At 35.5% G+C, this 27,180-nt stretch overlaps 2 protein-coding genes across 3 annotated transcripts in view; one reads left to right on the plus strand and one right to left on the minus strand.

Annotated features, from left to right (window-relative positions):
- The window catches only part of LOC141402652 (elongation factor-like GTPase 1), a 708,076-nt gene that overhangs the window by 52,491 nt on the left and 628,405 nt on the right, over window positions 1-27,180 (plus strand). The window lies entirely within an intron of this gene.
- dsx-c73A (doublesex cognate 73A) overlaps window positions 1-27,180 on the minus strand; it is a 187,439-nt gene that overhangs the window by 28,691 nt on the left and 131,568 nt on the right. Inside the window, exon 2 of the mRNA XM_073984350.1 lies at window positions 7,847-7,998. Coding sequence (XP_073840451.1) covers window positions 7,847-7,998 — 152 coding nt within the window. The remainder of the gene's footprint in view (window positions 1-7,846; window positions 7,999-27,180) is intronic.

Below are 27,180 nucleotides of genomic sequence, written 5' to 3' on the forward strand. Positions count from 1 at the left end.
TAAAAGAAAAAATAATAAAACAAACGTATAAATATATAATTTGGAGAAACTGATACATTTACTGCAAACTTTTTTTGTTTAATTCATTTACACTGTAACACTGTGCAACATTTTTAAGGTAATTTTGTGCAAACAATTTGAGGATTTTTTGAAAGTACAGACCCAAACGACGAAAGTGCTAGTTTTGTTGTGTCAGATCTAGGTTGGATTTTATGGCCCCATCTAAACATGGCTAAATATTGACTTTTTAAAGCAATTCTGGGCTACATCTCTGAAACCTATGTGAATCTTTATCTGACATATGAAGCAAATTTGTAGATAAGGGCAAGAATAAAATATTTGGAGAAATAATGAACTCGAAAAACTACATTTATTGCCTCAAATTTTATAAAATATCGAAAATTTTCATAATTTGTATACATTTCGCACGATATCTACAAAACTTAATCTTAATGTTTTCTTTTGGAAAAATATTTGCTGGAAATTAATACACAACTCTTCAGAACATGGTATTGTTGTAAAATGGCTCTATCACGTTGTTTTCAGTATATTTTTCAACGACGATTTAATAAATTGCAAAAAATGTAGTGAAATCCGAAATGCGAGAATAAACTGTTGGTGTGAACTGTGTTTAAAATACGTGTTGTAAAAGATACGATGCAAAATACCGCTGATACAACATGAAGTAAGCATTTTAGAGTTTCAGAATGTTCTGAAGAATTGCTGAGCACTTTATTTGAAAGATTTTTGCAGAAGGTTAATTGGCTCAACTCCCATTAGTTTAGGTGATACTGACCACAATTTCAGCAATTATGTAAAATGTTCAATATTTTATCAATTTTGATGCCTTAGATGGAGTTTTTCTTATGTGGTCTGCTCAAAAGATAGGTTAGGTTAGGTTGAAAAGAGGGGCGAGTAATCGCCACATGTCCTGGTGGACATACACATAAGCCATGAAGTAGGCCTGTTGTGCGCTCTAGTCTAAGTTTTTTGAAGAGGGGACTCTACTATAATTTAATTAAGGAACTCTGTTCCCTTAACACAATCCCGTAATTGTTTTAGGTCGTCTATAATTACCTGATTAAGATCTGGTATTGTGTCGTTCCCTAAATACTGGGATCTGATGTTTGCGAAAGCGGGGCATTGGCAGAGAAAATGCTCCAATGTTTCATCATCCTCTCCGCATGCCCTGCATACGCTGTTGTCTGCACAATTAATTTTTTGCAGATGAGCTTGTAAACCCAGGTGATCTGTAAGAACACCTGTAAGTCTAGTCAACTCTGCTTTACCTAGCAGTAATAGGTTTTTAGTTTTTTCCTCATTTGGGTCTCTAATTCCTTTCTATTCCATAGGGATAAGTGGGCATTTTTTTGCCCAAATTTTTAACTCTAGCCGAGATGCGTTTAGTGGCTTTGCGTTCGCTAAGTTTACGGTTGCTAATTCCCTTCCCTTTTTTGCCAGAGAATTTGCTATCTCATTACCTCTATTCCCCGCATGTCCCGGTACCCATATTATACGCACCGTGCCATGCTGAGTATAGCTGTTGATCGAATTTATACAATCCAAGACTGTTTGTGATTTTACTGTCTTGGATGTTATTGCTTTGATTGCAGTTTTACTGTCTGTAAGACGTTTACAGTAGTTGGCCTCGTGTTGGCATTAAGCCAGTACAGACACTCTGTGATCGCTCGGATCTCCGCTTGATGAACCGTATTGTGATCCGGCAAACGAAGAGATATTTCGGTCTCTGGTTCTTCAATAAAGAGACCCAGCCCCGTTCTCCCACCTAGCATTGAGCCGTCTGTATAACAACAGTTTCCAGTCGGCATTTGTGCTAGATTTCCGCCATTCCACGAGTCTCTGTCTGGAATTAATGCCTCGCATGAGGCAGCTACAAATGTTTCAGGTATACGGTCCGGTACAATGTTATCCATTGACTCTCCCGTTGTTACCTGTATAATGTTTTGATGGTATGTTACGTGGTCCTTACTGATCCACTCGTCCATCGCTTTAAGTCGAATAGCTGCGACAGCCGCTTCAAAAGATAAGTTCTACTACTGTAGGGTTACAATATTGGCAGAGACAGCAAGGCCAAATACCTAATCGGTTCCTAGATAAAGGCCCGATAAATGAAAAAAAAAACAGTAGTTTTAGCCCGGTTTAGATGAGACCATAAAATCCGAACTGGATCTGACAGGACAAAACCCTACTAGGGTTTTTGTAGTCTCAATATGTACTTTCAAAAAATGCATACTAGAAGTTGGTTGCATTTTCAGTGTTGCATAGTGTAATCTGAGGTTGTGTAAATTCATTTAGTCTGTCAACCATTAAAGCCCTATCGAAATAGGAGAACTTTCAAAACAAATTGCAATTTATTATTACATCAAACGGAACATGGAAATTTCTTCCTCACTTTCCAATAAATGGCGGAATTGTGTTTTAATATGCTCATCATTCACTTTAATTTTTAGTTTCGTTGCGCAAGTGAACGAAACTCCTCCGGTGAATGTTTGCTTGAGTGAAAAACACTGCATGTGAGCATCATCATCATCGGCAAAAATAATACACCACCAACTACTAGAGATGTCGACCTAAATATGACAAAATGTTCGTTGAGAAAAAATTGATTTTCGATCACATATTCGAACTTCCATTTTCTACATAATGGAAGTCATTTACCCAAAAAGTAATATCTTCAGTATAAATTTGAGTATTTTTCTTCCTAGTTTTGTGACAATTCTGTATCGTCATCTCTGGCATTAACACCAACGCATTATCCAACTTTAAATTTACTGTAAAATAACACTTGCGGGTTTTTGTTCGTTTCAAATCCTCTCAACACATTTTCAATGGCGTTAATGTTTTTTTTTTTTTTTTTTTTTTTTGAATGAACGAACTATAAGTTTTTGCGCAAAAATACTTTGCCAAGATAAATACTCGAAAGTATTAGAACACAAGAGGCTCAAATAAATTACTTATTGCGACTTAAGTTTTGAACATTTCCATAGAAAATGTGAGTATGTGAGTAGAAATACGTATGGATGGTTGGTATACAATACGTAAGGCTCATTTCTATTAATTTCAGTTCATTTATTCTATAATGAATACATTTTAGAATAAATGTTTGATCATTTTGTTTAAGCGGAAAAAATTGGAACACTTTACACTATTTTACTTAAGAAGTACTTATCATAATATGACTTAGGTTATGGTGTGAAAGCGAATATGACTATGCCTGCCATAAAAATTTCATGCATATTAATCTGGAATTTGGAATGTGTGTCGCTGTTGGCGGGTAGGTGTGAAATAATGATGTTTTTTTGGAAATTCGTACTGTAAAAAAGCACCAAAACCCACGCTCACGAAGATAATCCAGCAAAAAAATGGGAGCCACATGAGCCGAATAACCCATTACCATGCAATGGTACTTTCTGCATTACCAGTAAGATGAAAAATAATGGGTTACAAGGCACAACCACTTACTTTACTCTACGTACGCTTGGCACAGAGTGTAGCGTGTTTGGCTACAAATCAGTTTGCATGATAAAATTTAGTACTGTTTGAAATTTTATCATGGAAAAGCTTAAGCCTCAACATCGTTTACAAATCGTTCAACTTTATTACGAAAATTCGCGTTATGTAGGAAGTGTGTTTCGAGCCTTATTTTGTTCAGTGATGAGGCACATTTCTGGCTTTATAGGTATGTAAAGAAGCAACATTTCCACATTTGGGAAGAAGAGCAACCTAAAGAGATACAACAGCTGTCACTTCATTCAAAAAATATAACAGTCTGTGGATCGGTGGAGATCTTTATTTCGTTGCGTTTATATGTCCATGTTTCATTTTTGCTTAGCCTCCCTCCGTTTCTAAACGTCATGATTTCGGATTTAGTTAAGTTGACTTCCAAGTTCCATGGCGACCGTTATTGCGCCGTGATAGCCGACTATTTGATGTCTGAAATTTAAGCTCGCCACGGCGCCACTTCCCACACATCGCATCAATCAATGAATTTATTTGAAACAACTCTTCGTTGAGCACGTTTTGGCCACCAAGATCGTCTCATATCACTCCGTTAGACTTTTTCCTATGAGTATATGTAAAGTCAAAATTTTATGCTTAGATTCCGGTCTTGGGGGAAACATCAGACGTGCCATTCGCCAGTTACTAGTCGAAAAGCTTGAACGAGTCGTTGGAAATTGGACTCAACGGATGGACCGTCTGAGAAGTAGCCTCGGACAATATTTGTTAGACATTATATGCAAAAAATAAATGTCATCGAATGTTCTTTCAAATATGTGTGTGAAGATAAATTGGATTTCAAATTGGAAAATGTACATTTAGCAAAGACGCGAACCATCAACAGAGTACTGTTAAGAAATTAACAGATCACTGCTAAGGACTTAACAGAGCAGTGTTGAGGCTAAATTGAAATTGGAATTTAACAACAAAATTTAATTTAAGAATGAAACTAATAAATTCTGTGTATGTGAAGAATATTTAACTGAATTAAAGGAAAGAGCGAATATTTATTTAGTATACAATTTAATTGTAATTACGGTGAGGGGTGGGTCGACGGGATATTTCTTCTGGAAAGTGCATCGATGGACCATCTAGCCTATGTGTTTAAGGAAACTCTATATAGCCACTACCAAGGCTGGTAAAGGGTAATTACTTTTGGGCCCCTTCCCAGCAACGATGAGGGGTGGGTTGACGGGATATTTTTTTTTCTGGAAAGGGCATCGATAGGCCATCAAGCCTATGTGTTTCAGGGAACTCTAGATATATTCAGATTTTGGTAAAAAAATATTTTATATAGCCATTACCGAAGCTGCTAAAGGGTAATTACTTTGGGGTCCCCCTACCAGCAACGGTGAGGTGTTGGTCGATGGGATACTTTTTTCTGGAAAGGACATCGATAGACCATCGAGCCTATGCGTTTAAGGAAACTCTGGAGATATTCAGATATTGGTAAAACATTATTTTATATAGCCACTACCAAGGCTGCTAAATTACTTTTGGGCCCCCCTCGCAGCAACGATGAGGCGTTGGTCGATGGGATATTTTTTCTGGAAAGGGCATCGATAGACCATCGAGCCTATGTGTTTCAGGGAACTATAGAAATATTCAGATTTGGCTGCTAAAGGGTAATTACATTGGGCCGCCCTCCCAGCAACGGTGAGGGGTGGGTCGATTTAGTTTTGTCCGTCCGTCTGACTTGCCAGCAGTGCACACAATAACTCTCGAACGGATTATTCGACTTGGTTCCAATTTTGGGTATCGTAATCCGTTCACTCCTTCTGGAACCTCCCCACGAAATTAAAAATTTGTCTGTAAAATGGTGTGAACGATAACTCTATCGAAAAGAGCAATCGATTTGGTCTAAACTGTGCACATCGTATTATTGCATCCATATATAGATCGGATTAGAATATGGGCCCACTCCTTCGGCTACCTCCCACACAAAATTCGGAAAAAGTGAAATTTAAGAGCTTTCCTCGGATCGTTTTGAAATTTTGTTTCAGCAGTTTGTACTTTCGCCGCCCTTTACGACGTTACAATTTTTTCGGGCGCAAGTCCATACTTTCTGAGATAATGGCCTAAAAGCTCCAAGCAACGCTGACGGCATCGAAGTTGCCCGAGGGTGACCCCCCGAAATGAAAATTTTTTTATAATACCACGTTTTGTCCGATTCTTCTTGCGGGCCCTGTTAAGACGGGCCAATTTTTTTTCGGAGCAAGTCCATTCTTCCTGGGATAATGCCTGCCGCTACGAACTAATTTGGGTACTACGTAATATAATCCTCGAAGGGAGAAATCGATTTGGTCCAAACGTTGTACATCGTATTATTTATACAGTCTCGAATTATGTCCGAATGTCGGCCACCTCCAACATAAAGCTTAGAAAGAGTGTACTATAAGGACTCGTTTGGGATCGTTTTATAATGTTTGGCAACTTGTTTTGTATGCGGCCTTAGTTTAAACCGTACAATTTTTTCGAGGGCAAATCCAAATACTTTCATATTCTAAAGGAAACTAACCATGTTGCTCCAATACAATTCATAGTGGAGGGTATAAAAGTTCGACCCGGCCGGGTAGGGGTAGTGGTGTACGGTATTATATTGTCTGTGTAGGGTATTACATAGTTAGCCTTTGCTTACTTGTTTAATATTTCAATTGAATCAACTCTATTTTAGTCGTTAATAGGTAAAAGTTCATTCATTCGTCCTACTGGACCATAGTCCAGGGTTGCACGATAACTTTCAGGCCTAACAATGAAAACGCGAATATTTACCATCATTGTTTTCTTAAGTAGTCTCCAGCATGATTTATACACTTTTTCATGCGCTCAAACCATCTGTTGAAGCATTTTTTCCACTCCGATTGAGACACCTTTTTTAACTTTTCAACAGCATCTTTTGACGACGAAAATCGTTGATCACCCCCTTTTTCCCAACAATTCCACATTTTGTCCGGTCAAAAAGGCGCTGGTTTGGATCGAAGTGTGAGATCTCGCATTGTCATGGTGCACAATCATTCGTCTACTCTTGTTCCTTTTTCGAATTTCTCAGCAGACTTCAGGCAAACAAATTTTAGTGTAACACTAGAATTAACCGTCTTACATTTATCAAGCCGTATAATCGCCACACGGTCAGTTTTGTCAAAAAACAGGCGACCATTTGATTTGAAGTGTTTTTTCCCTGAACAACTTTTGTTGGATTTGGCTCGGTTTCTAAGGTCCAAACGGTCGATTCCTGTTTTGTTTCGGATTCCTAAGCATAGATCCCAGATTGGTCGCCTGTGACAATCTTATAAATGTCGTTTGAAGCACCGCGATTGTTTTTATTCACAATTTCTTTGCGCCAATCCACAAGATCCTTTTTTTGTGCGATTGACCAATTTTGGATTGGATTGCGATTGGCCAATTTTCGGATCTAGCTAGAAAAATCCTTTTTTGCGGCCAGGTTCTCATGCAATATCAAATGTTAGTTGGTGGAAGAAATGCCCAAGGATGCCTCTATCTCACGGTATATAACATGACGATCTTGCGTTATCCGTTCACGCACAACTTAATTTTTTTCTGGCAAAACGGTCGTTTTTGGACTAAAATCACCACAGTTTTTTTTAGCGAGTTTCGACCACGATTGAATTCATTGAACCAGTTTTTCATAGTGCTATAGGATGATCCTTTATCGACATACAAAGATTTAATTTGATCGTAGATTTGAAGTAGATTCCATTGTTTGCAAAGCGAGTCCCTATAAACAACACAACACATGGTCGCACGTCAAACTGTCCTGAGTGCCTTTAGTCTTGTGCCAGACTATGCAAATTTTCATGAAAATGTTTTGAGCTTATGGGTAAGAAGGGAGAAAGGGAGCTCCTTAACCTCCGCTCTCTCCTAAAAGCTACAATATTTTCATGTATTATTTTCAGTGTCTGGCACAAGAGTTAGGCTAAAAACAGTCAAAGTTTCCAACAAAAATATCAAATGGCGCTTGACAACATGTAGTATTGCCTAGGCCAGAAAGTTATCGTGCAGTCCAGGTATATACATTCGCCATAAGTTTGACACTTAAGGTGATAGAAATCTTCTGTAGTACAATACTGGATTATGAATAATTCATTCCTTTCCAATAATGTTTAAATATCCTCGTTTTTTCTGATAGCACATAATCTTCGATTTTTGTGCATGTCACTACATCATCTGTTTTGTTGTTGTATTTTTTTTTTGAAAAGACGCAAATAACTCTTCCACTGACCATATAGATCTGTGATATGTAAATAAATGTCTAGATTCGACATCAATTCATTTCTTAAAATACATTTAAAAAGTAAGCCCCCCTTACCTTGATGGACAGGCACACAGAGGTTGGGTGTAATTCAATCGCACATAAACCGCATTGCACACCTGTTGTATGGCACATTCGGGCAACAAATAAATGTGTTGATTGTGTGGATAGTAATGATATTTTGTGGGTTTTGCACCATTCAATGGTTTCTGTAATAAAAAACGAGAAGAAAAGAAAAACGATTAAAAAAATGAAAGGAAAAGTTTTATTGAAAATAAAAACTGAAAAACAAAAAAAAAGAGTATATAAAATATTCACCGCAATCAGGTTTATTGATTTCTATTTTTTGAAACAATAAATTTTATATACATATTTACCTCTTTTTTTATATACATATTTTTTATATACATATGTACCATTTTTATTAGGAATATTTGGAGCATATTTGGTGAAGCAGATATATTTTAAAGCGTTTTTACATTACATATATTAAAAAAGAGTATATAATATCTCCACCGCATTATAGTTAATAGAAATTTATTTTTATAACAACTAACAATAGCAAAAACCAAATTATCAACACTGCAAAATTCAAAATTCACCGAATTTTTACCATTAGCAACACCAAATTCCACAACAATAAATGGCGAAACAATCATCAAAATCCTCCAATGCAGTAGTTTTCCAATTAAAATCATCAATTCACTAATTGGCGAAATTAAAAATAAAAATAACACATTGGCTTCTAACAATAACAGCAGTGCACTGCAAAATAACGAAAAAAGTTTTTTTTTACGGTGTAACCTACATCCCTGGATTATTTGACAATCAACAACTACAGCTTTGTTCCAGAACTAAAACGTTTTTACAATTTTTACCTCTTTTACACACTTTACCCGAAAAACCGTTCCCGTACACAAAAAAAGTTGTAAAATGTTCACTACTCTTTAAACGAACATGGCGCCAAGTGACGCTCTCTTTACAAACTTTTTACACGACAAATTTAGGCGAGTAAAAAATAGTAACATGAATATCGGCTTCTGATGCGCTGGTACGCCGACTTTGACATTTGTTCCAGTTTTTTTGACGTTTTTCCATTTTTGCGTTCCTGAACTTTTTGAAACAACTTTTTGTGAAACAAGTTTTCTCTCTTTTCTAAGTTTTACTATTAAAAAGTACGGGAACAAAGCTAACGTCAAATAATAAACAACAGCAACATAAACTTTGCCTTTAAACCAAACTAAACTATACGAACAATTTTTTCAAACACAAACCACCTTTTTACAAGCAACAATAAAATAATTTTGTTTATGAAATTCAATGTAAGTCCCGGTCCACACTAAAGCGATTTCAATAAAATAATTTCATGAAACTAGGCGTTCTTAGATGGAGTTCAATACTAAAGTAATTTTATGAAATTGCTGTTGTGGGGAACTCGATCTGAGAACGCCTAATTTCATAAATTTATTTCATTGAAATCGCTCAAGGGTGGACCGAGACTAAAGTCATAGACATTGAAAGCTGCAAGGAAATCTAAATTGGAACAACAAAACGATCGTTAAGCACAAGGATGGGAGACCACAAGGCAGACATGGTCGATGTTTAGACGTTCAAAGTTAATGGGAAAGAAAATTGTACTCGCAAATTCTGTTTTGTTTCTATATTCTTCGCAGTTTTGTTCTGCATTTTCTTTCATTTTATTTTCTTCGACGGCAAATAAACAACAACGCAAAAAAATTTTAAAAAAAAATTTTAAAAAATTTTGTGATGAAAAATAAATTGAACAAAAAATTATCCGTAAAAATTACTAGTAAACATATACATTAGGGTTAGTCATTTTTTCATTTTTTTTTTCGAATATCAAAAATCTATGGAAATGGCATGTAGGGCAGGCAAAAATAATAAGAATTGCGTTTTTACTTTTTCGAAATTGTAAAAAAACCTTCCGCACAAAATGCAATTACTTTAGCTAAAAACAAACTTTTTTAGTTTACTTTTTTTAAATTTTTAAATTTGAGAAATTTTTTTCTGCAATAGTTGTTCTTGGAAGTAATTTTTTTTAGTTGGTTTTAGTGCATCGATTTCAAATATGCAATTTGATCAAAAATCTGTCATTTAGTTTTTAAGCTACATCGATTTTAAAATTTGCAACTCGGTTTCATTTCCCAGTTTTAAAAATTTTAAACGAGTTGCTCAAATAAAAGTATGACAATACAGAAGTAATGTCATAATACATAATTTATATCGTTTTTTTTTGCATATTTGAAATCGATGCACTAAAACCAACTAAAAAAAAATATTTCCAAGAACAACCATTGCAGAAAAAATTTCTCAAATTTAAAAATTTAAAAAAAAGTAAACTAAAAAAGTTTGTTTTTAGCTAAAGTAATTGCATTTTGTGCGGAACGTTTTTTCACAATTTCGAAAAAGTAAAAACGCAATTCTGCTTGTTTTTGCCTGCCCTATATGCTATTTCCACAGATTTTGAATCTAAAAAAAAATGACTAACCCTAATATACATATGTATTTTTATAATTTTTAATGAACTTTAATTTAATTTCTATAATCAATATCGCCTTTGTATTGCCTTTACATGATCAAACGAGAAATTGAGTGGGAAGAAGAATCAATAAATTGAACAAAAGCATTATTTGTGTGTCTAAACTGCAAGGAAATTTTAAAAGAAATTGAGAGAAAATCTTCCATTCCAGTTTGAATGCATAAACACGGACATAGCAAATCATAAAGAGACAACATGACCTTCACTGGTCATTCACCAGTTTTTGATAGCATAAAAATATTAGACAAGTAAACAGTGGAGAAGAAAAGACCAAAGACATAAATACAACTAAGACTAGACAAAATGCATGCAACAAAAAAATGTTTACGAAACTTTGTATAGAAACATTACCCTTAACAGGTTGCAGTTAATTCAAAATCGCAACCAAGGAGGAACATTTCATGTAATGGTATCAGAAATGAAATTTATGAATTCAAGGATCTATTCAAGAATAATTCTATGTCAATTGGATCGGTAAATTCGGTTAAATACGTAAAAATTTATAAAAGAAAAAAATGTTATATCACCATATCGTGATATAACATTATGTTAAATTCAAAAGCCATTCACTGAAGAATGATAGCAAAAAAATGTCTTATCTTGTTGTATTTATGTCTTTGAAAAGACTAATGATTGAGAGCCTAATGCTTGGTTTACATTTACGATATCCATTCGATTTTAACTGTCAATTCAGCGGAATTTTATGCAACCCCTATTTTTGGTCCGATTCATGTCAAATTTTGGGACTGGGCATATTTTTGGCTTCTGATTGCATTGTAATCGAAACATATGACATATGCAAAATTATGCAAAATGCATAAATTTTTGCATATGCAAAATTTATGAATTTTGCATATTTTCGTATGCAACAAATATTTCAATAATAGGTACACAAATGTTTTTGTGTACAATTTTTTCTGTTTAAAATTATCTTCAGACAAGTCAATAAAAGAGAGAAATGTATAACTACAGCCACAACCTTCAAAATACCGAAAATCGGGAGGTATCTTTCTATGGGGGCTATATGAAGGCCTGGACCTAAACCGACAAATTTTTGGTGGAAAGTTTTTTAACCCCAAGGAAGACTTAATACCAAATTTCAGCCATTTCGGAGGGATATTGAGGGCAAAACCTTCAAAATACCAGAAATCCGGAGGTACCGTTCTATGGGGGCTATATGAAGACGTGGACCTATACCGACAAATTTCAGGTGGACAGTTTTATACCCACAAGGAAGACAAAATGTCAAATTTCAATCCTTTCGGTGGAATATTGAGGCCACAACCTTCAAAATACCGAAAATTGGGAGGTACCGTTCTATGGGGTTTATATGAAGACGTGGACCTTTACCGACAAATTTCAGGTGGAATATTTAATACCCACAATGAAGACAAAATGCCAAATTTCAGTCATTTCGGTGGGATATTGAGGACACAACCTTCAAAATACCGAAAATCGGGAGGTACCGTTCTATGGGGTCTATATGAAGACGTGGACCTATACCGATAAATTTCAGGTGTAAAGTTTTATACCCGCAACGAAGACTTAATACCAAATTTCAGCTATTTCGGAGGGATATTGAGGGCACAACCTTCAAAATACCACAAATCCGGAGGCACCCTTCTATGGGGGCTATATGAAGACGTGGACCTATACCGACAAATTTTAGGTGGAACGTTTTAAACCCACAACGAAGACAAAATGCCAAATTTCAATCATTTCCGTGGGATATTGAGGCCACAACCTTTAAAATACCGAAAATCGGGAGGTACCGTTCTATGGGAGCTATATGAAGACGTGGACCTATACCGACAAATTCAGGTGGAATATTTTATACCCACAATGAAGACAAAATGCCAAATTTCAGTCATTTCGGTGGGATATTGAGGCCACAACCTTCAAAATACCGAAAATCGGGAGGTACCGTTCTATGGGGGCTATATGAAGACGTGGACCTATGCCGACAAATTTCAGGTGGAATGTTTTGTACCCCCAACGAAGACTAAATACAAATTGTCAGTCATTTCGGTGGGATATTGAGGCTACAACTTTCAAAATACCGAATATCGGTAGGTACCGTTCTATGGGGGCTATATGAAGTCGTTGACTTATGCGTACAGATTTCAGTTGTAAATTTGCATACCCCTAACGAGGACTTAATACCAAATTTCAGCAATTTCGGTGGGATATTTAGACCACAAATCCTTGAATATATTTTTGCATATGGTTTTGCATATGCTCATTTTATGCAGATATGTAAAAATATGTCAAAATATGCACGATATGCAAAAAATGCAAAAATTTCTGTGCCTAGAGATGTGATTCTGAAAAGCAGGAAAACAAATATAAAAACAAATAATTATGTTTTCAAAGGTTTCCTTCATTTTCCAAGGTTTCCTTCGTATGTACATATCGCTCATTTACTCAAAAAGTGACATAACTCAAAAAATGCGTTTTCTGAGTTAGCAATTTTTATTTTTTCTACGACTTCTACTTTATCTTGTGTCAAATCTTCATGCTGATATCTCTAAAACTCGACGAGTTACAGCTCATTTACTACGAGTTTCGTATAATTCAACACAAAAGTTTTTTGAGTTTATGAAGCACTAAAACACTTCAAATCATGTTTGATCATGCACAGAAATTTACGACTGATATCTGGCTATCTGGTTGCAAAATATGGTCCAAGTAGTTATTTTAGTTTTAGTGTAATAATCTTTTTAAGGTGGGAAGTCAAATTTCTATCGCCAAATTAAAACGCTTTTCTCTCGAAACTTGATTTTTCGAGATGTGTCACTCTTTGAGTAAATGAGCGATATGTCAACGAAACTTGACAAGTCCTACTCATGCCCTCTCATACTAAGTAAATACGTTTTTGGAAAACATTTCCTCACCTCCAAATTTGGACAAACACTCAACGAACAACAATTCAAAGTTCAAATTTTCACTTTTGTTTGTGTTGATTGATTTAAACACCAAAAAAAACGGTGAAATGAATGACAACTGAATGACCCCCTTAAATTGTCAACGAAAATTGAATATTTTCCCTCCAAAGATGTTTTTCTTCTTTAACAAAAGAAAAACATACACATGAAAAAGTTTACAAACAAGGGATTTGTTTTCTTCATTTTTGGGAAATGAAAAAACTTGCATGCAACTTTCTTAGATGAAATTTACACTCCTTGAAAAAAAAATCCCTAACAAGAAGCAGAAAAAAAGAAACACTTCACTCAAGTCACATACTAAGCAATTTTCAGTTTTGTAACAATTTTCGCATTAGCAATACAAAATAAAAAAATAACCTTTTTCCTCTTTGCTTTCGTCTTTGCGCAACTGCTGTGGTGGGTGACAAAATACACTTTCAAATAACTTTTCTTGTTCTGTACAGTTGTTTTTGTCGGTGCTGGTGTTGTTGTTATTGTAGTTGTTGTTGGCTGCAAGTCTTGATATATTTATGTGATATTATCTTCTTATTTTTATTTGTATAAACATCAAATGATGCTTGCATAAAGATGAAGTTGAAATGAAAATGACACTAGGCAACAAAAAATCAGGAACAAATTTGGCTGTGTTCCCAATAGGAGGTGGCTTAAGGCCTAAACCTGGAAAAAATAATATGTTTTTCAAAAATGAGTCGATACTATTTACTACTGACTGACAGATAATACCCACCCTCAGCCTCGGACCTACAGATCTAAATAAATAAACACAATACTTTTGAGGTCTATAGGAGTTTTTTGAGTTTTTGGACCAATTGTGTCAGGAAGTATGGATTTGCCCCCGAAAAAATTGTAACGTCGTAGCTAGATACGTTGCCAAAAATTAAAAAAAGACAATTCCAGGCGTATCCTTAAACTGCACTCTTTCCTAATTTTGTGTGGGAGGTACCCGAAAGAGTGGTCCGATGTAGTCAATATTCGGCCATAATCGTGGTCTGTAAGAAATACTACGATGTTCAGCGTTTGGACCAAGTCGGTTTCTCCCTTCGAGGATTATCAGGCTTGTTTATGCCCCGGACAAAAAATATCGCCGTCGTAACAGGGCCCGCAAGAGAAATTTGTTGCAAGTTTAAGTTTGGACAAAATATTACGAAGGCCAAATTTTGGACCGAATAGGCTGATACGTTCGAGACTTATAGTGCGCTCCGGCCACTACTCATGATGCCATAGGAGATTTTTACACCGTTCGGACCATTATCTCAGGAAGTATGGACTTGCCGCTGAAAAAAACTTGTACCGTCGTTATAAGGGCAGCAAATACATGTTGCTACAACAAAAATCAAGGGGGATTTGAGAGCAGCTCTTTAATTGCACTTTTCCGAACTTTTGGGCGTGACCCGATCTATGTCTCGCAGAAATATTACGTTGTGAAAATTATGGACCAACCCGGTTACTCCCTTCGAGAGTTATCGTACGCAACATTTTAGCGAAAAAAATTGAACTTTTGCGGGGGAGGTACCTGAAGAAGTCGATGGTCAATATGGCCCATCTTCGAAATTAAATCAAGTTTGGGTAAAATATTACGAAGCCCAAAATTTGGACCCAATCGGTTGATTCGTTCGAGAGTTGTCGTGCACTCCAGCCAGCTAGCCAGACAGACATACGGACGAAAAGAAATTGCTAAATCGACTGCAAATTGCAACGGATTTCGTTCAAACATACTTGGGGTCTAAAACCATTATTTCGATGGCGTCGCCCAAGAATTTCCATTAATGGTTTAGTATATGTGTACGAGGGGCACTAAAAAACCTTCTGGCCTAGGCAACTCGCAGTGTCGCCAGGTGTCATTTGACATTTTTTTGGAAAGTTTGACAGTTTTTATCCTAGGCGTTTGACATATAACCATGTGTTGGATTCTTTACAGTGACTTGAAAAAATTACTTTGCGAAAAAATTATAATTTACTTGTGAACATTTTCGTCCGAAAATTTTTCACAACTTTCGACGTGGATAATCACGGCAAGAGTGCATCGATCAAACTAAATCTTTGTATGTCGATAAAGGACCATCCTATAGGACTATGAAAAACTGGTTCAATGAATTCAATCGTGGCGGACACTCGCTAAAAAACGAATGTCGTGAAGGTCGTCCAAAAACGGTCGTTGTGTCAGAAAAAAATTAAGCCGTGCGTGAACGGATAATCCAAGATCGCCATGTTAAATACTGTCAGATAGAGACATCCTTGGGTATTTATTCCACCAACTAACATTCAATATTGCATGAACACCTGGCCGCAAAAATGGCTTTTCTCGCCAGATTCAGCAAAATTGGTCAATCGCTCAAAAAAAGGATCTCGTGGATTAGTGCAAAGAAATTGTTCTTAAAAACAATCGCGGTGCTTCAAACGGCATTTATAAGATCACCACAGATGACGAATCTTGCTTCTATGCTTAGAAGCCCGAAACAAAACAGGAATCGACCGTTTGGGTCTCCGAAAGTGAGCCAACTCCAATCAGAGTTGTTCATGGAAATAGTCCTTCGAAGCATATGTTCGCCTGTCTCTTTGCCAATACCGACCGTGTGGCGACTCTACGGCTTGAGAAAAAAATGACGGTTAATTCTGAGAAATTCGAAAAAACGAACAAGAGAAGACGAATTGTTCTGCATCATGACAATGCGAGTTTGACCGGACAAAACATGGAATGGATTGGTCATACGCCGTAAAGCCCCGACTGAAGATCCAATAACTTAATTTGATTCCAGCAAATCAAGAAAAAAATTCGTGGTCAACGATTTTCGTCGCCAGAAGATGTTGTAAAAGCGTTCTAAAACCATGTTTTGGATGTGTCTCAATCAAGCCACTGTAAACAACCCAACACATGGTCATATGTCAAACTGACCTGAGTACGCTTAGGCGAAAAACTGTCAAACTTTCCAAAAAAAAATGTCAAATGACACCTGGCGACACTGCGAGTTGCCTAGGCCAGAAGGTTTTTTAGTACCCCTCGTATACATGGGTGAAGAAAACATCAACCACATGATGTTTATCGTTTGTTTTTATTCACGTACACTGTAAGTGAGAGAGAGAGAAGCAAATGCAAAAACAACTCAGTGGGCACCCTCACTATACTTTGCAAACATGGTAGAACAAGAAAAGGTAGCAGCAATACCCAGCTGACTGAACTGGGCTGTAGTGTTAGTGTCAAAATCCATACGTCATTTTATATATTTATTTCTATGTTCGATGTATATTAGGGATATTTATTTTTTTGAAGAACAAATTTATTCACAAAAAAAAACAATTTCCCATAAATACTCCTTCATATCATTGACACGTAACCTCGTCCAGGTCCGAACGACATGCCGCACACTAAAACACCGCTTATAGAGGGGGTTCAATATTTTTTAATATGTGTGGTATTTTGTTAAACTTGAAAAGAATAAAGCCCTAATAAACATGTGCTTTTTTGTTTTCAAAAGCAAACGATTGATACAGCTTCTCTTTTTTCAATGAATTACCAGCGACCCCAAACATTTTTGCAAGAATTCTACTTTCTGCGAGAAATTATGCATTTAGTGGAATGATATGGAAACATTCAAATTGAAAATCTAACGAGTTTTCATTCATGTTTTTCAAAATATTCAATCAAATGTGAAAAATTATGAGTTTTTTAAATTCCAATAATTTATAGACATTTCCCTATTTTGTTTACATTTACGTTGACACTAAGGTTTACAAACAAAAACAAATTTCTATGTGGTTGTTGTTGAGTTGTATTTGTTGTAGTATTAACTTTACCTGGTTTGTTCTACCATGCTTTGCAAAGAAGCCAGTCTCTGGTCTAAAGACTGTGGGTATAAAAATATGGGACATATGTCCTTGTTTTTAAAGGTACCATCCGATTTCTGTTATTTTGAACATTTTATTCACTTTAGCTTTGTTCCCGTACTTTTTAATAGTAAAACTCGTAAAAGAGAGAAAAAGAGAAAAATTGTTGTCACACAAAAGTTTTTTCAAAAAGTTCGGGAACGCAAAAATGAAAAAAACGTCAAAAAAGCTGGAACAAATGTCAAAGTCGGCGCATCAGCCAATCAGACGCCGGCATCCATGTTACTATTTTTTACACGTTCAAATTTGTCCAGTAAAAAGTTTTTAAAGAGAGCGTCATTCAGCGCCATTTTTGTTTAAAGAGAAGTGAACATTTTACAACTTTTTTGTGTACGGGAACGGGGTTTCGGGTAAAATGTGTAAAAATCGTAAAAATTGTAAAAACTTTTTAGTTCTGGAACAAAGCTTTTATCTGTCAAAATTTTCTGTGCTTTCAGGTATGTATTTGGAGGTTATTAACTACATAAATTGGCTGTAATTTGGAATTTCCTCCAAAAGTTGTGGACATAGCTCCACGTTTTGGAATAGCCAGTTTCGGAACGGTACCACCCGATTAAGGAATTTGGATGTTATTTGGGGTTCAAAGCGAGTTCAAAACTTCTGCAGCAAAAATGCTGACATAGGTCTTGGTTTTGGTGGACCTTGTGAAATTTACACCTCAAAATAATTAAAACTTGGGTTTCCTTTGCACCTTATAATAGAAGCGAACACACCTAATAAATAAAATCAACACAAAACTGAAATTACACACGAATGCATTAACGACGACATGTCATCATCAGCATTGTCATCATCATTAGTTAGATGTGGCAGTGAATGGGTATGGAATGGAAAATATATTAATAGGAATCGCTCGTCGTCGTCGTCGTAGTCAGGCAATGAAGACGAAACGTTGCGCTCTTTTACGCCACATTTTCCAGGAGAAAACATCACGAATTGCATAAATAAGTGACGTCTTTTAGTTTAGCAAAGATATTTTGTTGTTGAAATAAGTATGTGTGTGTGTGTAAAAATTGAGTGAGTGTGTGTTCCACATAAGAAGGTTAAAGTTCATCACCAGCTATAAGCGTTGAATTTTCTTCGACTTTTTTTGGACTTGTTGTATGCATCGCAGATGATAGTGTTTTGCTGTGTTTTGTAAATAGTTGCCAATCGCATAGAGCTGTTGCAACACTTTGCAACTTAAAGCTAACGACGTTGTTAATGTGTAAACATATCGTTAAGGAGCTACTACTTTTTCTTTTGCGTTTCCATGGATGTTTTGAAGGAAGATTAAAGAGGTGTAGTAAGAAGACAGAGGATACTGTTGTGGGGAATGATTGATATCAAGCATAGGGGTTTGATCAGTTTTAATATGGCAGTTTCTTAACAATTTTCAAATGTGGAACACAATTGAAAATTGATATGTATATATTTTGTAGTCTTGTCAGCATCTAATTGTAGTCTATTGTTTCCATCTGCAAAATTTGTGCCATATTCCCATTATATTTTGAAAAAAAAAATGGTTTCATAACACCTCTTTCTTCATTCCTAAGCTTCTTAATTCGTAATTCCAGCTTTTGCGGAAATACGTAGCTGCTTTCTTTTATTAAATCTTATAAATCATTTGATTGATATTTGATTGATTGAAACCAGCAAATGTTGACGTTTAACACCTCTGCTGATCGAGAAAATAACATGGGTGTGCTGACCTAAAAAAGCTCAGGTAAAAGTGAAATTGGGTGGGACATAATCTACAGATTAGGAGTGTGACATAAAAATCTTCAGGTTAAATCGCCTTTTCTTTAAACTCGTAATATTCTTCCATTCAGAGTTTCCTCTGTTTTTAGAATGTAATTCTAGGAGTGTCCGACCAAAATGTTATTATACCCTCATGACCATACCCACCATAATATGGAGGGTATAATTAAATTTGTCATTCCGTTTGTAACACATCGAAATATTCATCGGATACCCTATAAAGTATATATTCTTGATCAGGGTAAAATTCTCAGTCGATTTCACCATCCCCGTCTGTCTGTTGAAATCAAAATACTGCTCGCAGTTTTTAAGATATTACTCCTAGGATGTTTGGTATTGCAAATGGGCTATATCAGCCCACGTTTTGATATAGCCTCCATAGAACGGTACCTGCCCATTTTCTGTATTTTGAAGGTTTTAGCTTCATTATCTCACCGAAATGGTTGAAATTTGGCACTTAGTCTTGGTTTCCCCAGATTTTTGTCTGTATAGGTCAACACCTTCATATAGCACCCATAGAACAGTACCTACCGATTTTCGGTATTTTGAAGATTGTGGCTTCAATATTCCACCGAAATAACTGAAATTTGTTTTTTTTTTCCATTTGGGGTATAAAACTTTCTCCCATAAATTTGTCTGTATAGGTCCATGCCTTCATATAGCCCCCATAAACGGTACCTCCCGGATATCGGTATTTTGAAGGTTAGCTACATTGTTTTACCGAAATTGCTTCATAAACGAAAGGAAACTAATTCTTCCATTTTACTTCAATACAACTCGTGATGGAGGGTATAACAAGTTCGGCCCGGCCGAACTTAACGACGTTCTTACTTGTTTTGCTTTATAATTGAAAATATGACCTCTTTTCAATTTTAATTAATATTAAAATATAAAATTTCTCTTTCAAATTTGTACACCCCCACCAAAATCTATCTAGCTATCTCCAAACAATATTTTATGTTACCTGTCAAATAAATATGAAATGATTTGTAATGGAATATTTGTTCGTAGCTGATATTGGCATATGTATGTATGACACAAATGACACATATCTGATTAAATATGTCCGTGGCACAGTGGAAGTAATCAATTCTACATTTCAATATGTAAATAATTGGCTAATTTGAAACAATGGACAGTTTATGTGCGGTTGGTTTATGTGGATGTATATAAATTGAGGTCATTTAATCGGGATTAAAACCAAAACAACACATTAAAGAGAAAGCTCATAAGCAGAATGGACAGGAAATGTTAACATTAAATGAAATTTTTTTTGTACTGTCTTTGGTTTGATTGAATACAATTAAAGGAACAATGAAACAACAATGGCGCAAGCGCCTAGAAAGTGGGTAATTAAAAGCAATGAATGATTTGTATGAAATTAAAATTGAATGTATGTATTCTGGAATGCATACATAAACCATAATCTTTGAAAAGCTTCAATAAAGATTAAAATTTGTGACAAAAAAAACACGAGGTTTTAAAGTGAAAATTGTATTTAACAACCAATAAAAACACTGTGCAACAAAATTAATTTTTTTCAAAATTATGGGAAAAACGGATTAGATTATGAAAGTAGAGCTAAAAATATGAGACACGTGTATCGGCATTTTTAAAGTTTATATGCTGTTTATATTAGAGCTTTTTGCAGGGTTAACCTTCTTTATGAGGATTTGTTTGAAATATAAGCAATGCAATTGACATTTAAAACCCAGTGGGTTTGTTAAATCCGGTTATATATAAACGGGGTATTACATCGGAAAGTAACCAAAGTAGGCGGGGCAAATTCCGCCCATTTCTAGTTTTTTTTTCGAAATATTCGAGTTAAGATATCTTGATATCTTTGCATTTTAGGTATATAGTGTCTTTGGCAACTTTACTGACGAGGATGTGGGGAATATTTTTGCTAAAAATGTTAAACCTCATGCGGTTCATCAAAGGGGTCTTTTTGGTCCTTTTTTGGAAAATCTTTCAAAAACTCCATTAAATTGCGATCATATCAAATTCAAATATTCAACAAAATTGTTCGTCATACATTTTTACTATAGGTCTCAGAATACACCAAATCTGTAAATCTTATATAATCCCCAGGAATCTCTAAAAATGAAAAACACATTTTAGGATTAAAGTCGGTCTTCATCTGAGTTTATTCAAAACTGTCCCATAAAACGTAATTTTAAAGAGATGCCGTCAAAGACAAAAATATTCTTCGTCAAATTTCACTATGGGTCACCAAAGATATGAAATGTCTATTTCCATTATATGTATATCATGAAAATATCAGTATCAATTTCGCTGAAGATAACATGAAAACATTTCTCAATTTTTTGATGAAAAATGTTTCCTTCTTTTTTCGAGTTGATACATGAAAGTAATATGAAACTTGGTTCTAGGTGAAAAGTGTCAAAAGAAGAAAAATTCTACACAAAATTGAGTTTCGGAATAGACCATATATCTACGTATACTATTTCCCTAAGAAAATTAGATTACAAATTTGTATATTTTAGGTTGAAATTATTTGCTTTCACTTCGACTTTCATTTTGGACATTATTCCATCCATACTGGATCAAAATCTAACAAAATCCTTCACTTTTTGGGGATAGTTTAAAAATGTTTTAAATCAAAGTTCACTATGAGTCTCTGAGCAAAAGAAATCTGTACTCATAACATATAACATTCTTATCAGCCCTTATTTTTGACATAGGGTTAGGGGCCATATTTTACATGTTTTATCCAGATTGTTGTTGTGATTGGACAGTATAAATATCTTACCGTTATGAATTCATACAGAAGATGTTGTGCGCTCCATTTTTTACATTTTTGTGGTGAATATATATTTGAAAAAAAAAAAAATAGAAAATCCAGATCGGACTTTATAAAATTACGCATTTTTAGTACTTTTAACTTAAATTAGTTTGTTAGAATAAATCATTGGTTGCTTATATTCCTCAGTAAAGTTGCCAAAGACACTATATACCAAATGCAAGGATTTCAAGATATCTTAACTCAAATATGTTTTTAAAGATTAGAAATGGGCGGAACTTGCCCCGTCTACTTTTTATACTTTCCGATGTAAACTTTAAAAATGCCAATACACGTGTCTCTTATTTTTAGCTCTACTCGTTTAATCTACTCAGTTGTCCTTGTCATTTGTTTGGTTGTCGCACAGTGTAATTGAAAAAAAAATTACACCTTTTCACCAGCAACCTAAAAACTTTTAGCGATAACTGTCACACCCGCTCCCAACCTTGAAATCTTACATACAGAGAAATGGTAACCGATTGTTTTTATAATAGGATGACACACGGAGAACTAGGAGCGTGATCGTAACTCCTAGTTCTCCCTTTGTCATCCTATTATAAAAACAATCGGTTACCATTTTTCTGTATGTAAAATTTTCCCAATGAGAACTGCTTTGCGCCGCACAATGGTTCACAAATCGATTTTCTTGTCCAAAATCCCAAATTTTTGTCGTCACCGATTGTTGATTTCTAAAATACCGAAAAAAGTAGTTTAAACAAGTAAAAAAGTATCAGTCGGTTTTGCCGAGATATACCCTCATCCAATGTAAATTGAAAGTTTCATCTACGGACAGATCGAATTTATTTAGAAATTTATGTCCCTTTTTGGATATTTGAACTTACCGACAAAAATAGGAATTAGGATTACAGTTCAAAAGTGTTGCGCGGAGGAGGTACTTGAACGAATGGACCGGCATATTAGTCAATTATGGAGATGGATCTCATTTTTTAAGTCATATATTTTCGATAGATATCGCGTCCACTAGTCATTTCAGTGGGTCATGGTATAAGTTTAGACCAGTATGCCAGCAAGCATGGACTTGTCCACGGAAAGCATAATATCGCTATAAACAGAACCACAACGAACAGCACCGGTATACATTTCCAAAGGATTTTCTAACAGACCCTAACTGCACTTAGGCTTTTTAATTTTCATATTTTTTTAATGATTGTAATTTCAATATTACTCTTAATTTCCTATCCTTATCACTGTAAGCAACTAAGCCTTCGTGATTGTAAACCATATTGATGAAACTCCCAAATATTTTTTTCTAATTTTCCTAATCAAACCAAAATATATATTTGGAATAATATCACTGTACAACAAAATTGAAATTTTTTTAAAATTACAAGAAACCCCGCAAGTGTATCGGCGTTTTGAAAGTTTACGTCGGGAAGTAACCTAAATAGGTGTGGCAAGTTCCGCCCATTTTTACAGGTTTTGAAATATTCGACATCAGATTCCTTGGAATCCTTGCATTTTCGGTATAAAGTGGCTTTGGCAATATTACTGACAACGCCTATTTAGGTTACTTCCCGACGTAAACTTTAAAAACGCCGATAATCTGGTCGAATTATCTTGTAATTATTTTTTGTGTTGTACAGTGTATTCCAAGAATAATTTTTTCCTTTTTGACAAATTTCTGGGGTAAAGTTTTGTAGCCCCAAGGAAGACTAAATGCCACATTTCGGTGGGATAATGTTTACCAAAACCTTAAAAATACCGAAAGTCGGAAGGTACCGTTCTATGAGGGCCATATCAAAATGTGGTCCTACACTGACGAATTGCTCGGGAAAAGTTGTGTAGCCCCAAGGAAGACTAAATACCAAATTTCAGCCATTTCGTTGAGATAATGTGGCTAAAACATTTAAAATATCGAAATACGAGAGTTACTGTTCTATGGGGACTGTGTCAAAACGTGGACCGTGTACCGAAAATTTTCTGGTTGAAACCTTAAAGAAGACTAAATGCCACATTTCAACCTTTTCGGCGGGATAATGTGGCTAAAACCTTCAAAACTCCGTATATCGGGAGGAGGAGGCGTTCTATGGGGGCTGTGTCGAAACGTGAACACTATACCGACAAATTTATGGGAGAAAATTTTGTAGCCCCCAGGAAAGCTAAAAACAAAATTTCAGCCACTTTGAGGAGATAATGTGGCTAAAACCTTCAAAATATCCGAAAATCGGAAGGAACCGTTCTATGGGGGCCATATCAAAACGTGGACCTACACTGATAATTTTGTTTTGGGTTGGGGGGGATGTAGTAGCCCCAAAGAAGACTTAATGCCAAATTTCGGCCATTTCAGGAAAATATCGAAATAAGGGAGTTACTGTTCTATGGGGACTGTGTCAAAACGTGGACCGTGTACCGCTTTGGGGAGATAATGTGGCTAAAACCTTCAAAATATCCGAAAATCGGAAGGAACCGTTCTATTCGGGCCATATCAAAACGTGGACCTACACTGATATTTTTTTTTTTGGGTTGGGGGGGGATTTAGTAGCCCCAAAGAAGACTTAATGCCAAATTTCAGCCATTTCAGGAAGATACTGTGGGTAATACCTTGAAAATACCGAAAACCGAAGATACTGTTACATGCGCACCACAAACTCTTCGTACTTTTGCTAACAAGAAATGTTCTTCGATGGTGAGCGGTGAAAACACAACACATTACTTAGTAAGGAGTAAAGTAAGTAGTTTTGTCTTGCATAATCTTTAAGAAATAACCCATTATTTTTCAATTTACTCTTAATGCAGAATGTAGCTTGTTTACCGTAACTTGGTAATGGGTTATTCGACTCATGTCAATGGTTGCCAATTTCCTCTGGGGCCACTTTTTCCGCTTATGTTCTACTACTAGTCTTTTGACTTCAAGAGTAAGTTCCCTAACTCTTGGGTCTTCAGGGTTCGTACGACGAAGCTGGTCACACTCATTTGCCGGCGTCGTCGCCCCTGCTGGGGAATTTGGTCTAATTTTGGGTATTCGACCACCAGTAGCGAGCGGCTGTAGCAGTGATGATGTCTCAGAAAATTCTTTCAGCTACATAAGAATCTGTGGAAATGCGCTGAAAATTTCTCTGAACCCTTCCAATCAGCTTTATTCTTGCTATAATATGCAATTTATATACCAAATTTCTATAAATTCAGATATTTTTAATTCATTTTTTAAGCTTTGTACAGATTCTGGGTCAGGATAATTTTGATTTACTTCAAGATTTTTTTTTATTATTTTTCGATTTTCCACGAAAACAAAAATTAATTTTGTAAATACTTAAACATCTAAAAAATCGATTAGTTGTCAATGAGAGCCGTACCTAAAATTTTCTGAGCAACATTTTTGCAGAACATTTCGAAGCTGAAAAACGTCATCTTGTGGTACTTTTATAGCGGCTCTTAAAATAAAGGACGAAAAGGACATTGAAGGAAGCGAGTTAGAAGGTCGAAGTGCTCTACGAAAATAATCCTCATTCGATTTGACTGAAGACATGTCATCTCAAAAATAAGCTTAAGCAACAGTGAACAAGGATATAACGGTAATTCCTGATGGCTAACAGGGTCTCTAGCAAAAACTTCATCACGCCATAAGGCGGAAGTTCGACTCACGGCGGATCTGTCCTTCGGGGTTCTTAATATACTCACCAAGGCCTTTCTTCCCCAAGAGGAACTTTCCGTGCCCCAGACTTTCACCTCCATTTTGTTGCACAGTGTTAAAAGACATTGTGAAAATTAAATAATACAAATTTGTTCAAAAGCATGTTCATTTATTAAAAAAAAATTCTTTGACTTTTTTCTACAAAAGAACAATTTCTTTGTAATCTTCATGTTGTTGAATAAATTTCTATTATTTTTACAGTGTTTTATTTATTTAACTTGCTTTTTATGGTATATACAATACCTCATAGACATTCCCGCAAATGATAACCACAATTCAATTAATTGAAATCATTTGGTGTCTTAAATCCAGAAAAATAAAACATTTTAATCATCCATTTCGTAATTGGCCCATTCACTTTTTCTTCATTCGCTATACTCCCCGGGGGTATTTGCTAGCTTTGAGGCGAAATCATAATGGATAATAATCATCGAGTCAAACAAATAAGAAAATGAAAAAAGTACATCTAATTTTGAGCAGAAGAAGACGAAGAATGAGACATAAAAAGACAATTAAACCTCAATGAATGTTAAGGTGGTGCTACACACACAGCACGGCAGACAATCAAGTAGCTAAGAAGAAATAAATAAATCCCCCATGGTAAACAATAGGAAACCATAATAATGTGAAAGTGATGGATAAAGGTGAGAAGAGAGTGAAAAAGCAAATTGCTACTACACAAAGTGAACAATGAACAAAAAATATCCCATGGTAATTTGTTTTTTTTTTTCTAATCCAAGTTGGTGCTGTGATTTTTTCTTCTTCCATCAATAGAGAAATTATTGTTTTATTAATTAAAACAAAAAATTTTTAGAAAACGGATTTTGGTTGGTTATGTTTATGGTAATGAAAACGAAATTCAATATAGAAATTTTGTTGTTATCAGACTTCACACTTCACACTGACCAGAAGGAGAGAGCTACTTAAAAAATTAATTATTTTTATTCCGCCATCAATCATAATTGCCAAAACCATATTAGGAAATATTTCCTACAATAGGAAATATCGCTAAGCTGACATCTTTATGATAATGAATATGACAATTAATTGTAATTTGTTATGGAGAATTGTCCATGCCCTGCAACTTCCACAAACTTCATACTGGATTAATGCTACTGCGGAGTGAATAGAGTAGATGAAACAGGAAAACTCAGCATCAGCAGCAACGCATAATTCTGATGGGGGTTGTTGGAAAAATTATAAAAACGTGAGCCTAAGCTTACTTACAATGTGCGGATCTATGGGGGTCATATTAAAACGTTGACCTGTACTGACAAATGTCTGGGGTAAAGTTTTGTAACCCCAAGGAACGTATACCGATAAATTTCTGGGTGGAAGTTTTGTAACCTCAAAGAATACTAAATGCCGCATTTTAGCCTTTTCGGTGGGATAATGTAGCTAAAACCTTCAAAACACCGAAAATCGGGAGGTACCGTTCTTTGGGGGCTGTGTCGAAACGAGGACACTATACCGACAAATTTCTGGGAGAAAAGTTAAATTCCAAATTTCAGAAAATCGGGAGGTATCGTTCTATGGGGGCTGTGTCAAATCGTGAACCGTATACCGATAAATTTCTGTGGGAAAATTTTGTAACCTCAAAGAAGATAATGTGGCTAAACCTTCAAAATACCCGAAAATCTGAAGGAACGTTCTATGGGACAATATCAAAACGTAGACCCATACTGATAAAATATTGGGAGGAAGTGTTGTAACATCAAAGAAATCTAAATTTCAGCCATTTCAGGGAGATACTGTGGGTAAAACCTTGAAAATACCGAAAATCGGAAACTCTTCGTATTTTTGCTAACA

The sequence above is a fragment of the Musca autumnalis genome, unplaced genomic scaffold (assembly GCF_047663935.1).
Source record: "Musca autumnalis isolate F117 unplaced genomic scaffold, ASM4766393v1 scaffold_4, whole genome shotgun sequence".
NCBI lineage: Eukaryota > Metazoa > Arthropoda > Insecta > Diptera > Muscidae > Musca > Musca autumnalis.